This window comes from Oncorhynchus nerka, linkage group LG28, assembly GCF_034236695.1.
Source record: "Oncorhynchus nerka isolate Pitt River linkage group LG28, Oner_Uvic_2.0, whole genome shotgun sequence".
Classification (NCBI taxonomy): Eukaryota; Metazoa; Chordata; class Actinopteri; order Salmoniformes; family Salmonidae; genus Oncorhynchus; species Oncorhynchus nerka.
Window position 1 is genome coordinate 82,433,068 of NC_088423.1, and position 17,178 is coordinate 82,450,245.

At 44.4% G+C, this 17,178-nt stretch overlaps 1 protein-coding gene across 9 annotated transcripts in view; it reads right to left on the bottom strand.

Moving 5' to 3' along the window:
* Nucleotides 1-17,178, bottom strand: part of LOC115125476 (chromodomain-helicase-DNA-binding protein 9-like) — a 197,731-nt gene that overhangs the window by 148,109 nt on the left and 32,444 nt on the right. For 8 of the 9 annotated variants that reach the window (XR_010461738.1, XR_010461737.1, XM_065013186.1 and 5 more), the window contains one exon: nucleotides 313-755. Coding sequence is in view for 7 of the 9 variants with exons in the window: in XM_065013186.1 (XP_064869258.1) it covers nucleotides 313-755 (443 nt within the window). In the remaining 2 variants the exon portion in view is untranslated. Of the gene's footprint in view, nucleotides 1-312; nucleotides 756-5,231; nucleotides 6,042-17,178 lie in introns of those variants that run through there. The other variant, XM_065013187.1, reaches the window with a different exon arrangement.

The window sequence follows — 17,178 nt, forward strand, 5'->3', positions numbered from 1 at the left end:
AGCTACTATTTTACGAGCAGCTATGTCTGTCAAGCTGGCAGCTGCTAGCAGATAGTCAACGAGCTATTCTATTGTGCTCCAGAAATGAATGGGCACTAAGGAAGCCAAGCGGTAAAGGAGAATTGACAGTGTGACACAACTTGCTTTAGACAGGATGCAGAGCAAAAACAAAATGGTAGATTTAATGTGGAAGGCCACTGAAATTACTTTTCAAAAGAAATACAACACCGTGGCCCTATATCATGCCATACAGGTAGTGGTGTTATAAGGGCATAGTGAGGCATATGAGAACAAGGTCAGTGAGACACCTACCCGATCTTGGCCTTCTGTTTGGGCTTGGACGAAGACACAATGCAGGCCTTCTTGGAGGCCTTGGTCCTGGTCTTGTTGCCTCGGTCCCTCTCCCTGTCTCTGTCTCTGTCCCTCTCTCTCCTGTGGGCTGAGGAGCTCCCAGAGGGGAAGCTCTCTGGACTCATAACCCTGGGGATGTTCTTCTCTCCTCTCTCCCGGGCCTTAGCAATGGCCTCATGGATGATCCTGTTAGCCTTCTGCTGCTTGTCCTCCCCAGCCTCCTCCATCAGTTGCTGCTGCTGCTGCTCCCTCTGCTCCTTCACCAGCTTCCGCTGGGCCCGCTTCTCCAACGACGAGCTGTAGGAGGACGAAGACGAGGAGGATGAGCTGCTCTTCATCGGGGGGCTGAGGACCCGCGCTGCTGTGTGGCTGTTGGGACCATTAGCATTCTTGTTCTTGGGAGGCTGAAGAGGAGAGAGAGGAGGGGGGATATTAATCAGACTGAGGGAACACATATACCAACAGGATGATGTCATTGTAACATACATACATCTGCATTAATAGCAAGACTGGAAAGAGCTGTGTATTACAAAGGACTCTCGCCCTGATCTTAATGTCATTTCCTGCGAAGCGGATGATCTTGTGGTCGTTAACACACACACACACACACACACCTTAACCCCCCCCCCACCCCACACACACTAATCCCCCCCACTATGTTCATGTTCTCATATAGCCAAACCAAACCGACATTCCTGAATTTCGGACTGAATAGTTAGATCATTTAGCTCCTAGTTCTCACATTCCCCCTCAGTTAACCCTCCACAGTCTCTCTCACACATCATCTTCCCCCTCAGTTAACCCTCCACAGCCTCTCTCACACATCATGTTCCCCCTCAGTTAACCCTCCACAGCCTCTCTCACACATCATCTTCCCCCTCAGTTAACCCTCCACAGCCTCTATCACACATCATCTTCCCCTTCAGTTAACCCTCCACAGCCTCTCTCACACATCATCTTCCCCCTCAGTTAACCCTCCACAGCCTCTATCACACATCATCTTCCCCTTCAGTTAACCCTCCACAGCCTCTCTCACACATCATCTTCCCCCTCAGTTAACCCTCCACAGCCTCTCTCACACATCATCTTCCCCTTCAGTTAACCCTCCACAGCCTCTCTCACACATCATCTTCCCCTTCAGTTAACCCTCCACAGCCTCTCTCACACATCATCTTCCCCCTCAGTTAACCCTCCACAGCCTCTCTCACACATCATCTTCCCCCTCAGTTAACCCTCCACAGCCTCTCTCACATCATCTTCCCCCTCAGTTAACCCTCCACAGCCTCTCTCACACATCATCTTCCCCCTCAGTTAACCCTCCACAGCCTCTCTCACACATCATCTTCCCCCTCAGTTAACCCTCCACAGCCTCTCTCACACATCATCTTCCCCCTCAGTTAACCCTCCACAGCCTCTCTCACACATCATCTTCCCCCTCAGGAACAGAAGTGTGAAATGTACCATATCAGCTTTTCTGCCTGGAATGAGAGTCAAGTCACCCAGTCAGGCTCAATAAGGAAATGTTGTAAACACAAAGGAATGGGATTACAAAAGTGAATCAGTGAAGCGCTGAAAAACCCCCATGTGCATAACAATCAAGCTGTATACTTACACTGCTGCTTAGTGACGTGGGGAGAGAGAGAGACATAGACAGAGAACACTGAAAACAACAGCCAGCTGGTCTAGAAAACACACACAGCAGAAGTCACAACAACACTGTTAGCTAGTTGGGTGTAACTCTCTTATTAGACCCTCTAAGCCTTGATAATGATATAGCATTGACATAGGCTCGATAATGATATATCCTTGACATAGGCTTGATAATGATATAGCCTTGACATAGGTTTGATAATGACATAGCCTTGACATAGGCTTGATAATGATATAGCATTGACATATGTTTGATAATGATATAGCCTTGACATAGGCTCGATAATGATATATCCTTGACATAGGCTTGATAATGATATAGCATTGACATATGTTTGATAATGATATAGCCTTGACATAGGCTTGATAATGATATAGCCTTGACAGGTTTGATAATGATATAGCCTTGACATAGGCTTGATAATGATATAGCCTTGACATAGGCTCGATAATGATATAGCCTTGACATAGGCTTGATAATAATATAGCCTTGACATAGGCTCGATAATGATATATCCTTGACATAGGCTTGATAATGATATAGCCTTGACATAGGCTTGATAATGATATAGCCTTGACATAGGCTTGATAATGATATAGCCTTGACATAGGCTTGATAATGATATAGCCTTGACATAGACTTGATAATGATATAGCCTTGAAATAGCCTTGACATAGGCTTGATAATGATATAGCCTTGACATAGGCTTGATAATGATATAGCCTTGACATAGGCTTGATAATGATATAGCCTTGACATAGGCTTGATAATGATATAGCCTTGACATAGGATTGATAATGATATAGCCTTGACATAGGCTTGATAATGATATAGCCTTGACATAGGCTTGACAATGATATAGCCTTGACATAGGCTTGATAATGATATAGCCTTGACATAGGCTTGATAATGATATAGCCTTGACATAGGCTTGATAATGATATAGCCTTGACATAGGCTTGATAATGATATAGCCTTGACATAGGCTTGATAATAATATAGCCTTGACATAGGCTTGATAATAATATAGCCTTGACATAGGCTTGATAATGATATAGTCTTGACATAGGCTTGATAATAATATAGCCTTGACATAGGCTTGATAATGATATAGCCAAGACATAGGCTTGATAATAATATAGCCTTGACATAGGCTTGATAATGATATAGTCTTGACATAGGATTGATAATGATATAGCCTTGACATAGGCTTGATAATGATATAGTCTTGACATAGGCTTGATAATGATATAGCCTTGACATAGGATTGATAATGATATAGTCTTGACATAGGATTGATAATGATATAGTCTTGACATAGGATTGATAATGATATAGTCTTGACATAGGATTGATAATGATATAGTCTTGACATAGGCTTGATAATGATATAGTCTTGACATAGGTTTGATAATGATATAGCCTTGACATAGGTTTGATAATGATATAGTCTTGACATAGGCTTGATAATGATATAGCCTTGACATAGGATTGATAATGATATAGTCTTGACATAGGCTTGATAATGATATAGCCTTGACATAGGATTGATAATGATATAGCCTTGACATAGGTTTGATAATGATATAGTCTTGACATAGGTTTGATAATGATATAGTCTTGACATAGGTTTGATAATGATATAGTCTTGACATAGGTTTGATAATGATATAGCATTGACATAGGCTTGATAATGATATATCCTTGACATAGGTTTGATAGCCTTTTAAAGACAAACAACCAGTCCCCAGAATATCCCATTCTGCTGCTGTGTCTCTACCCCACTACCTCACAGACATACTGAAAGTGTTGCTCTCTGAACTTTCTGCTAGCCACACATTTTTCCCCCTAGTCACATAGATTGCAGCAGCACAAACTTTCATTAAGACAGACACAAAGAAACAGAGACAGGCAGGACCAGCACACAGACATTCAGCCAAACTAGAATAAATAATATAGACAAGGCTGATACGTGATAAAATGGGAATAACACATGGGCTGAGGTTTATTCCCTTCAGGTGGGCCCAGAGCCTATAAATGGATGAGCTAATCTCAACGTGTTGCAGTCAGAGTGGATGGCTACATGACCCGAGGCCGAGCCACAGCACGGCACAGCCAGTTGCTTTCCTGACTGCTAAATAAAGAGAATTATCTTGAACTGCCACAAACAAAGCAGGGGGAGGGGAGAAATAAATGACAGTTCATTTGGAAGATATAATTCTGTAGCTGCAGCTCTTGTTTATGTTTAACATGTGCTGCCCAGGCTATTAGTGGAAATCATTTCCCAGAACTGAAATATTCTCATTATCCAAGTTCAAGGTAAAAAAAAGAGGGTGAGGAAAGAGAAAGTCAAGGTAAAGAACAGGGAAAAGAGGGAAGGAGCAAAGGGGAGCAAGGGCAGAGGGCGGGAATGAGAGTTTGTATAAAAAGTGAATGAGAAAGGGAGAGAGAAGAAAAATGCACCAAAACCAAGTGCTCTACAGCTGTGTAATACGACTATAAATAACTGAAATTACAGGCTGCCAGCACTGCAGTGATTTCAATCTCTCTCTCTGCCACCACACGCTCCCATGAAAACACTTTGCACTATTACAGTAAGGAAAGACTACAGAGAGATAGAGATAGCCAGGACATTTGGGCCAGTTAGTCCGCTCACTCACTCACTCACTAACCCCTTACTTCCCTCAGTTCCTCATGCAGAACGCTGTGTGACTGATGTACTCATCTTGTGACACACACACACACACACCGCCTTTTGCATCGAACCAGAGGTGGGGAGGAATCCATGGAGGGAAGGGGTTGGGGGGTGAGAGAAAACGAGGGATAAAGTGAAAGGAGGGGGGTAGTGAAGGGAGAGCATAGCTAGCACAGCTAAGCAAATTAGTATGGGAAAGAGCAGCAACAAGGAGTTCAAGATGGCGACAGTGGAGCTGCATCAGGCAGGCAGCATGAGCCAGTAGCAGAGGAGGTTGTTCAGTTGTTCAGTTCCTGTCGTGTGGCCCCTCCTCCCTCTCTGTGCAGCTCACTTACCCTTCCTCCCCTCTCTCTCTGTGCAGCTCACTTACCCTTCCTCCCCTCTCTCTCTGTGCAGCTCACTTACCCTTCCTCCTCCTCTCTCTCTGTGCAGCTCACTTACCCTTCCTCCCCTCTCTCTCTGTGCAGCTCACTTACCCTTCCCCTCCTCTCTCACTTACCCTTCCTCCCCTCTCTCTCTGTGCAGCTCACTTACCCTTCCTCTTGGCCTCTTCACTGTAGACATGTTTTTTTCAATTTTTGTTCTTCCTCCCCCTCTCTCTCCAACCACCTAACAAAAGCCTTGCCCTTTCGCCGGGTTTTTTGTCTCTCTCTCTCTCACTCGCTCACTCTCTCTCTCGTTCGACAGTTTGTCTTGCTTGAGCTGCGTGTCCACCCCCTCCCCCCTCCACAGGCAGCGTACAAGCGGGCGGTGGAGCCTCCTCTCCTCCCCTAGCGGGCAGGGCTCAGGCTCAGTAGGAGTGCATGGGGCTGGGCTGTTAGATCACTGGGAGAGCTGGGAGCAGGGCTGGTTGCGCCAGAAGAGGTGCGAAGTAGTGGCAGTCCAGGAAGCTCGTTTCATTCTGCTGCTACTGCGTGCTTCAGCTCCGTCCGGCTCAGGCAGGCGGGTCGTGGTGTGAGTGTCAGCGTCGCTCTCTCGCTCTACCCTCCTCTCTTCTCAGTGATTCCCCTCCGCCAGCAATCGCGTGCTCTCTCCGTCCACTCGCTCTACTCGTTCCTTTTTCTTGCTCCCTTCGTTCGTGCCTCTTTCTCTTACATCCCAGGGTAAGGTAGGCTACTCCTTTGTACACAAAAAGGGTTTTGAGCTAGCTAGCCTGCTTGGTTGTTTTCCTTTTTCCACTAGTTTTCCTCTCCTCTTCCCTCTCTGCCCTCCCTCTCCCGTGTTGGGGTGTGTATGGCGAGGAGCTGGAGTCTCCAGCAGCAGAGCGGTGGAAAATGAAAGCAGCACAAAGCAGCAAAATGCATCAGCATGAATATTAGAGATGTCGTTAAAATCCAGACTCGTTCTCTCTCACTCTCTCACTCACTCACTCTCTCTTTGTGAGGAAGTAGGCCAGCAGATGGTGCTAGCAGTTATTACATTAACTTTCACAACTTAACCCCAAAAGCACTGGATTTCTACACAAGCACAGAGATTAACATAAATGGAATGCAGGCTTGCATGTGTTGCACATTGCTCTATACATAAAAAACAGTATACACAAGAAACTGAATGACATAATTTTATGTTGTACAGAATCATAACATGAAAATCCACTATGAGAAAAAACTAAACAATACACTATTAAACAACCAAACAGGAAACAACTAACGTGTGCAAAACCATGAAACCATGAGGCTAAAAAGCCACAGCACTGTCCCTAGTACAGCACACTAACACACTGAGAGCTCACTCCCTGAGACTGTCAGTAAAGCAGTGGTCTCAGACACACTCTGGTGGGGAAAGAGACATAGACAGATGCTGGCCACCCAGCCACACAGCCGTGTTCACTTCCCACCAGGATGAGAATCCCTCTCGCAAGAGGTGACAGGATAGCCCTCCACACACACACAAATGTATGCAAGATGTGATAGGACAGGTCGTGACGAGCCTTCTGTCCCTTCCATGACTGACAGTCACTGGAGGGGCAATGGAAGAGAGGGAGGGGGCTCCCTGGAACATGACACAAGGGCCATGTGCTCCAGCAGGCACATGGTGCTGGGAGGGGAACACACAGACATGCCTGGCTGGCCTGGAGCCTGCCTGGCACAGGGTTAGGTCCCAGAGTGGAGACACACACATCACCAGACAGACACGCACGCGCTCACACACACTCACAAACTTAAGGAGACATACATCTTGCTCTAAAAGCACGACTGTGTTTTCACAGTGAACTCTCGTTTGAAATCTTGTGCACAACATATAAGCCCCTTCTCAGGTTACACAAAGGGCTACATAGCCTGGGGATTGACTGTTAGCTCCCTGCTAGTCAGAAGTAACTGGGAACAGGTTGGTAAGCAACAGGCTATGGCTAGCCTCGATGGCTATGTGGCTAGGGGGAGGCCAAGTACCTGGAGATGGATAGTTAGCTCCCTGCTAGTTAGAAATAACAGTAACAGGTCTGAAGCTACAGACTTGTAAGCTACAGGCTAAAGGCTACATGACTATGTGGCTAAGGGAAGGACATTTGCAGCAGAGCATCAGCTCTCTCCCTGGCTGAAATTTAACACCGTTTAATGATATTAGAGCAGAATTATCTCACATGGATAATAGCTGAAAGGGGCACTGAGCTCTTAAGGACAAAGGCCTACTTCACATAGCTGATCTGTGTTGCTTTATCGGTTTAATACGTAGACTAGTATGATTAGTAGGCCTTAAGTAAGTCAGAATCTATGTCAATATTCCTAACTTTCTGTTAGGCGTTGGGGAAACTACAGAGAAAGAGAAGGGGAAAGAGAGGTAGGAAATAAAGAGAGACTGACTGATGTATTTAACCTCTCATCAGTAGTGGCAAACAAAGGTGAAAGCTAAAAGGAAAGCCCTACTTCCTGACTTAGCTGCAATATCATTTGCCTCTGCCATCTCCAGCCAATGTCTGAGCACAACTCTCTTAAAAAACCTGCCAGACACCTAACTTTGTGGAAGAACATTGGAACTACAAACATTGGAACTACAAACACGACAAAACATTGAACTGTACAACTGTAGGAATAACATACGACTGGTTAAAGTCCAACGTAGAGTATGTGTGGGAGGTCACAATGTACACAGTAGGTTGTGTTAACTCCAATCTAGTGCCCATGTGTTTGTCCCCATGCCCATATCTAGATAAATTAGCCTGTGCTGTGTGTGTGCTCATGTGTCTGTGTGCGTTCTTACTAGAGGTCGACCGATTATGATTTTTCAACCCGATACCGATTATTGGGGTACCATAAAAGCCGATGCCGATTAATCGGACAATTTTTTTATTTACAACAATACAAAATACACATTTATTTTAACATAATATAATACATCAATAAAATCAATTTAGCCTCAAATAAATAATGAAACATGTTCAATTTGGTTTAAATAATGCAAAAACAAAGTGTTGGAGAAGAAAGTAAAAGTGCAATATGTGCTATGTAAGAAAGCTAACGTTTCAGTTCCTTGCTCAGAACATGAGAACATATGAAAGCTGGTGTGTCCTTTTAACATGAGTCTTCAATATTCCCAGGTAAGAAGTTTTAGGTTGTAGTTATTATAGGAATTATAGGACTATTTCCCTCTTTACGATTTGTATTTCATTAACCTTTGACTATTGGATGTTCTTGTAGGCACCTTAGTATTGCCAGTGAAACAGTATAGCTTCCGTCCCTCTCCTCGCTCCTCCCTGGGCTCGAACCAGCAACAAAACGACAATTAGCGCGAGCTAACTAGCCAGCCATTTCACTTCGGTTACACCAGCCTCATCTCAGGAGTTGATAAGCTTGAAGTCATAAACAGCGCAATGCTTGACGCACAACGAAAAGCTGCTGGCAAAACGCACGAAAGTGCTGTTTGAATGAATGTTTACGCGCCTGCTTCTGCCTACCACCGCTCAGTCAGATACTTAGATACTTGTATGCTCAGTCAGATTATATGCAACGCAGGACACGCTAGATAATATCTAGTAATATCATCAACCATGTGTAGTTAACTAGTGATTATGAAAATCCCAAAAATCCCTGAACCACACGGGGGTACCTAGTGAATGACCTGCAGAGAGCTGGGACCAAAGTAACAAAGCCTACCATCAGTAACACACTACGCCGCCAGGGACTCAAATCCTGCAGTGCCAGACGTGTCCCCCTGCTTAAGCCAGTACATGTCCAGACCCATCTGAAGTTTGCTAGAGAGCATTTGGATGATCCAGAAGAAGATTGGGAGAATGTCTAATGGTCAGATGAAACCAAAATAGAACATTTTGGTAAAAACTCAACTCGTCGTGTTTGGAGGACAAAGAATGCTGAGTTGCATCCAAAGAACACCATACTTACTGTGAAGCATGGGGGTGGAAACATCATGCTTTGGGGCTGTTTTTCTGCAAAGGGACCAGGACGACTGATCCGTGTAAAGGAAAGAATGAATGGGGCCATGTATCGTGAGATTTTGAGTGAAAACCTCCTTCCATCAGCAAGGGCATTGAAGATGAAACGTGGCTGGGTCTTTCAGCATGACAATGATCCCAAACACACCGCCCGGGCAACAAAGGAGTGGCTTCGTAAGAAGCATTTCAAGGTCCTGGAGTGGACTAGCCAGTCTCCAGATCTCAACCCCATAGAAAATCTTTGGAGGGAGTTGAAAGTCCGTGTTGCCCAGCAACAGCCCCAAAACATCACTGCTCTAGAGGAGATCTGCATGGAGGAATGGGCCAAAATACCAGCAACAGTGTGTGAAAACCTTGTGAAGACTTACAGAAAACATTTGACCTCTGTCATTGCCAACAAAGGGTATATAACAAAGTATTGAGATAAACTTTTGTTATTGATCAAATACTTATTTTCCACCATAATTTGCAAATAAATTCATAAAAAATCCTACAATGTGATTTTCTGGATTTTTTTCTCCAAATTTCCAAAAGTGTACCTATGATGAAAATTACAGGCCTCTTTCATCTTTTTAAGTGGGAGAACTTGCACAATTGGTGGCTGACTAAATACCTTTTTGCCCCACTGTATGTGTGTTCTCCCCATGTTTGAGTGGGCATCTGACATAGACTAGCTGTCAGGCTAGGCCTTTGGAGATGGACTCCTGTTCTAGGAGAAATGGAGCGAAGGGAACTAAATGACACAACATGTCAATTATCATCCCTGCAGTGGAGCGAGAACATGTCACATGCCAGAAGGGAGCATCCCATACAACAGGAATAAACTATCGTGTAGTGGCAGTGGGCCTCACTCTCACAGAAACAGAGCCTCACTCTCACAGAAACAGAGCCTCACTCTCACAGAAACAGAGCATCACTGTGACAGAAACAGAGCCTCACTCTCACAGAAACAGAGCCTCACTCTCACAGAAACAGAGCCTCACTGTCACAGAAACAGAGCCTCACTCTCACAGAGACAGCTTCACTCTCACAGAGACAGAGCTTCACTCTCACAGAGACAGAGCCTCACTTTCACAGAGACAGAGCCTCACTTTCACAGAGACAGAGCCTCACTCTCACAGAGACAGAGCCTCACTCTCACAGATCCCCTGAAAACATTAAATTCACAGCTGTTAAAACACTGTCAAGAAGAACAGGTAAAAATACTGTATCTATAGAGTAATTCAGGAAGATATTTTAACAACAGTTCTTTCAGAGACTAGGCCTAAACGGTATGCAACCATGTTATGTACTGCATGTTGAGCATGAACATTTGAACACCTGATCTGGAGTACAGTGCGCTGATTTATAGTACACTGAGGGGTTCACTGGGACGGACAGACAGCATCCTTTTAGTCTGGGACAACATCATAATGCAAAAGACTACATAACAGGCTGTTCAATGAGAGAGAGAGAGAGAGAGAGAGAGAGAGAGAGAGAGAGCTAGGAAGAGATTCAATAACACCCATGTATACGTAGATTCATACACAGGAAGGCTTTAAGCTGCCAGCGACTGACTCTGCACAGGGTGTATTGTCTCTCTAGGCTGGCAACCCAACGGTTAACATGCAAATAGGCCTCCCGGCAGAGAAATTAGTGTGCTGGGAGGGCTTCCCTCTAAATTGAGAGACGAGGGGGGGAGTAAAAAAATAAAAAAAAGAAAGAGAGAAAGAAAGAAAGAAAGAAAGAAAGAGTAAAAGAGACAGAAAGAGATAAAGAGGGATCCAGAGGCACAGGTGTGAGTCTCTAAACAGTCCATAATAACCTCATCACAGACTCAGAGCCTGTATTAGTGTGCCTGCCACTCTTACTTCTGCCTCCCTCTGTGGGCCTTTGAGTAGGACTCCACTAACACACCGTTAGGGAAATTGACATTTATCATCCTAGGACAGGATGGAACTCGCACTATAACTGTGCACACACATAGCCAATCATAGAGCCCACAAGACCCACCATATCAACAGTTAGCCTATATTTTCACCCACTAGGTAGTGCTGTAATGCTGGTTGTATAAGCTAGTACGAAAGTGCTGTTGTAACATCGAGAGCTGAGCAAGTGAACATAGTGTTCCTTCACAGCAAATATAGGAGACGGTGTGTGGTACTGATCCCTAGAACTTTAATCAATGACAGCCTACTTTTCTTTTGATGAGTAATAAAGTGCATAGTGCAGGAATAATAGAGATGACCCACTGCTTCTCTCTCACTTCAGCCTTTGCCTAAACGTTTTTCTTTTAAAAATATCTGAAGTCTACCTAGAAGTCAACCTTTGACGTCGACTCTTCCTTAAAATCACTCCTCACAGGAAAGTGTGTCGCGTCTTTGTGCATAACGTCCCTAAGAATAGTTCTTGGCTTTGTGTTGTGAGAGGGATAATACCAGCAGTATACAACACTACTCACCTTCCCAGTTCCCAACCATAGCCTAACCAGAGACCAAACCTACTGCCTGGTTAATGGAATATAGATTAGTCTGTCAGGAGGTGGGGAAGAGATTAGGCCTGTTAATTAGGCCTATGGCTGTGGGCCAATTTAAAGTCATGCATGGAGAGTGAGGAAAGAGGTATAGAGAGAGAGGAGAGAGAGAGAGACAGATGGAGTGTTTGTGTGTGAGAGAGAGGGGGAGGTAGAGAGGTGTAGTTGATAAATGAAAGGGGGCACACTGCACGGCGATGCTTCCTGAACCAATTAAAAAGAGCATCAGGCCTTAATGATCCTTCACAGGGTAGGAGAGGAAAGGTAAGGTGTGCTGGCGCTAACCTCTTGTCCCGGGGAGAGGCTAATAACAGAAGTGACACTCAGTGGGCTAACAGGGCTTACAGGTCCTCCATCCTCACTCTCTGACCTGGTCCACTTTAACCTGTGCTGTCACAGCCTGGCTGGCACACAGCTCTAGCAGGTCACATGGCAGCAGGGCCTTAGGCAGAGCTGCAGTAGTACAATATATGGCATTTAACTGGGCTGTATTCACATAGGGTTGACCCAAACCATACTGTTTGTGCCACGCCTGCTCCGGCTCTTCCTCCCCCTGGCCCTCGAGAGCGCCAGGATCCCCAGCATTACGCACTCAAACCACCATCAGTACACACACTTGCCTTCCCCCCGTCACGTGCATCAGCAGTCATTGGATTCACGTGGACTCAATTACTTATGTCATTACCTTCTCTACATCTGTCTGTTCCCAAGTTCTGTTCCCTGCTTCGGGATTAATTATCTCATGTCCGTGTTACCCAGGTTCCGACGCTGTTCCTGTCTTGTTTCCTTGTCTGTTCCCGAATAAATGTCTGACTCTACCTGCTTCTCCTGTCCGGCGGCGGTCCTTACAGTCTGGCTCTGATACCACTATTTTCTTATTCTATGTTGGATGTGTAACCAGGCAAATGGCCAGCCCAGTACAGCTCAGATTAGTTTGGCTCAGTGTGAAAAGGGTACTGCTTGCCTGTATCTGGATGGAGGAGCGGAGGTGGAGAAATGTGGGTGGCAGAAGGACAGACATGTTACAGAGTTAAGTCTAATACCATAGCCTAATTAGGCTAATGTTCTGCAGACCATGTGTGGTAGGCTAGGCCTACAGATTAGGAAGAGGGAAACGACAGGGAATTATCCATTCTGTATAGAAACACTATCAATAAAGTTGTATTGAATTAAAAAATCTAGTGTTCTTATTCCTTATGTGAGGGATAATCAACGAGGGGCTATGCGTTCTATGGAAAATATTGGATGACGTGGAATGTGTGTTCCACGATGCACTAGCAAAGTGGAACTGACCTTCAACAGTTTTTTTTCCTGAGAACGCATAGCCCATCTATAATTTAACACATTTGCCGCTAGAAACGTGTTCATTTTCCAGTAGAAATTTGTTAGTTTTCCAGCAGAAATGTGTTCATTTTCCGGTAGAAATGTGTTCGACATCTACTGAAGTAGCTAGCAAGTTTACTAGATTACAGTAGTTGCTGTGGTAACCAAACAAACAAACTTGTTAGTTAGGCTAACTAAACCATCAGTCCTAGCTTGCCATGAAAATCTGATTCAACAATGCCAATAAAGTTTTCAATTCAAGTTTTGCTTTAAAAAGCAGCTCAAACATAGAACATGTAAGAATGAACTATAGCCATTGAGTTCTACCGTGCTAATATAGGGAATTATACAACGGGTGGGTCTAATCCTGAATGCTGATTGGTTAAAACCGCATTCCATTCTGTGTTTATTCTACAAGTTACCACCGGTTAAATCTATGACTTTAAAATGCCTAATACTCTGTTCCATCTGACAGTGCAATCCATTGTCTCATCAACCCAGCCAAGCAATTTATAAACTTGATCTCCACTATGAAAAGCATCTAGACATTATCTCATATTTCTTTCAGACTAACATTTAGATTTCAACAGTGGAGATTTGTATAAACCTTGCTGTCTGTCTCTCCGACATTTGTAAGATTGCTTCAATATTCAAATTCGAGGCCTCCCGGGTGGCGCAGTGGTTAAGGGCGCTGTACTGCAGCGCCAACAGTGCCGTCAGAGTCTCCGGGTTCACGCCCAGGCTCTGTCGTAACCGGCCGCGACCGGGAGGTCCGTGGGGCGACGCACAATTGGCCTAGCGTCGTCCGGGTTAGGGAGGGCTTGGTTGGTAGGGATGTCCTTGTCTCATCGCTCACCAGCGAGTCCTGTGGCGGGCCGGGCGCAGTGCGCGCTAACCAAGGTTGCCAGGTGCACGGTGTACCCTCCGACACATTGGTGCAGCTGGCTTCCGGGTTGGATGCGCGCTGTGTTAAGAAGCAGTACGGCTGGTTGGGTTGTGTATCGGAGGACGCATGACTTTCAACCTTCGTCTCTCCCGAGCCCGTACGGGAGTTGTAGCTACTACAACAATTGGATACCACGAAATTGGGGCGAAAAAGGGGTAAAATTAAAATTAATTAAAAATTTAATTAAAAAATATTCAAATTCGATGTCCAGCTGTCCCATAGTAATGAACGTGTCGGGACAAGACAGACAGACAGGCAGCGTTTTTCAGCCAGCAGTCATTTTATGGATATATACAAAGAAATGTAAATTGAAAAAGGTCAAACTTAAGCTAGTTTGCAGTCTTTCCAGCTTCAATGAGGTGATTGTGCTAGCTGTGTTGTTGGCTTGCTCCTCTGCAAGCTAGCAAGCAAGGGATAAGAACTTTGCCAGCCATTATGGCAATGGAACACTTAGAACGAACGACTGAGTCACGTCCATACTGTATATATAGAACAAATAGACTGGTTCGCGTCCATACTGAAGATACAGAACAAAAAGACTGGGTTGCGTCCATACTGAAGATACAGAACAAAAAGACTGGGTTGCGTCCATACTGAAGATACAGAACAAAAAGACTGGGTTGCGTCCATACTGAAGATACAGAACAAAAAGACTGGGTCACGTCCATACTGAAGATACAGAACAAAAAGACTGGGTCACGTCCATACTGAAGATACAGAACAAAAAGACTGGGTTGCGTCCATACTGAAGATACAGAACAAAAAGACTGGTTGCGTCCATACTGAAGATACAGAACAAAAAGACTGGGTTGCATCCATACTGAAGATACAGAACAAAAAGACTGGGTCACATCCATACTGTAGATACAGAACAAAAAGACTGGGTTGCGTCCATACTGAAGATACAGAACAAAAAGACTGGGTTGCGTCCATACTGAAGATACAGAACAAAAAGACTGGTTGCGTCCATACTGAAGATACAGAACAAAAAGACTGGGTTGCATCCATACTGAAGATACAGAACAAAAAGACTGGGTTGCATCCATACTGAAGATACAGAACAAAAAGACTGGTTCGCGTCCATACTGTAGATACAGAACAAAAAGACTGGGTCGCGTCCATACTGAAGATACAGAACAAAAAGACTGGGTCACATCCATACTGAAGATACAGAACAAAAAGACTGGGTCACGTCCATACTGAAGATACAGAACAAAAAGACTGGGTCACATCCATACTGAAGATACAGAACAAAAAGACTGGGTCACATCCATACTGAAGATACAGAACAAAAAGACTGGCTCGCGTCCATACTGTAGATACAGAACAAAAAGACTGGGTCGCGTCCATACTGAAGATACAGAACAAAAAGACTGGATCACATCCATACTGTAAATACAGAACAAAAAGACTGGGTCACGTCCATACTGTAGATACAGAACAAAAAGACTGGGTTGCGTCCATACTGTAGATACAGAACAAAAAGACTGGGTCACGTCCATACTGAAGATACAGAACAAAAAGACTGGGTCACGTCCATACTGTAGATACAGAACAAAAAGACTGGGTCGCGTCCATACTGTAGATACAGAACAAAAAGACTGGGTCGCGTCCATACTGTAGATACAGAACAAAAAGACTGAAAGACTGGGTCACGTCCATACTGTAGATACAGAACAAAAAGACTGGGTCGCGTCCATACTGTAGATACAGAACAAAAAGACTGGGTCGCGTCCATACTGTAGATACAGAACAAAAAGACTGAACGACTGGGTCACGTCCATACTGTAGATACAGAACAAAAAGACTGGGTCACGTCCATACTGTAGATACAGAACAAAAAGACTGGGTCACGTCCATACTGAAGATACAGAACAAAAAGACTGGGTCGCGTCCATACTGTAGATACAGAACAAAAAGACTGGGTCGCGTCCATACTCTAGATACAGAACAAAAAGACTGGGTCGCGTCCATACTGTAGATACAGAACAAAAAGACTCAACGACTGAGTCACGTCCATACTGTAGATACAGAACAAAAAGACTGGGTCGCGTCCATACTGTAGATACAGAACAAAAAGACTGGGTCACGTCCATACTGTAGATACAGAACAAAAAGACTGGGTCACGTCCATACTGTAGATACAGAACAAAAAGACTGGGTCGCGTCCATACTGTAGATACAGAACAAAAAGACTGGGTCGCGTCCATACTGTAGATACAGAACAAAAAGACTGGGTCGCGTCCATACTCTAGATACAGAACAAAAAGACTGGGTCGCGTCCATACTGAAGATACAGAACAAAAAGACTGGGTCGCGTCCATACTGTAGATACAGAACAAAAAGACTCAACGACTGAGTCACGTCCATACTGTAGATACAGAACAAAAAGACTGGGTCACGTCCATACTGTAGATACAGAACAAAAAGACTGGGTCATGTCCATACTGTAGATACAGAACAAAAAGACTGTGTCACGTCCATACTGTAGATAAAGAACAAAAAGACTGGGTCGCGTCCATACTGTAGATACAGAACAAAAAGACTGGGTCACGTCCATACTGTAGATACAGAACAAAAGGACTGGGTCACGTCCATACTGTAGATACAGAACAAAAAGACTGGGTCACGTCCATACTGTAGATACAGAACAAAAAGACTGGGTCGCGTCCATACTGTAGATACAGAACAAAAAGACTGGGTCACGTCCATACTGTAGATACAGAACAAAAAGACTGGGTCGCGTCCATACTGTAGATACAGAACAAAAAGACTGAACGACTGGGTCACGTCCATACTGTAGATACAGAACAAAAAGACTGGGTCACGTCCATACTGTAGATACAGAACAAAAAGACTGGGTCACGTCCATACTGTAGATACAGAACAAAAAGACTAAACGACTGGGTCTCGTCTCAGGCAACCGAACCGATTGAACGAACGACCAGCCTTCTTGGGTAGCAACCCTAGATTTGTGTCGTGACTATATCTTGTGGAAGGTTGAAATAGTATGAATAAATTCATAACAATAATGTTTTTATTGAAAACATGTCAATCATTATTTGAATATGTTGGTAACTGGTTGTATAAAAGTGATACTGCCCTTGAAGCTGGTTTTAGAGGATATATTGGCTTGGTCTCGAGCCTAACAACACCAGGGCCAATATACCCTCCAAAAACCGGCTTCTCGGCATTATCACTTAAATAACTCACACTCTAGAATGCCCTTCAAGCCAATCAGAAACAAGTATTCAACAATGCCATGGTATAAACATGAATAACATTAGATTCCCAGTCCAAAGTTACATATTAT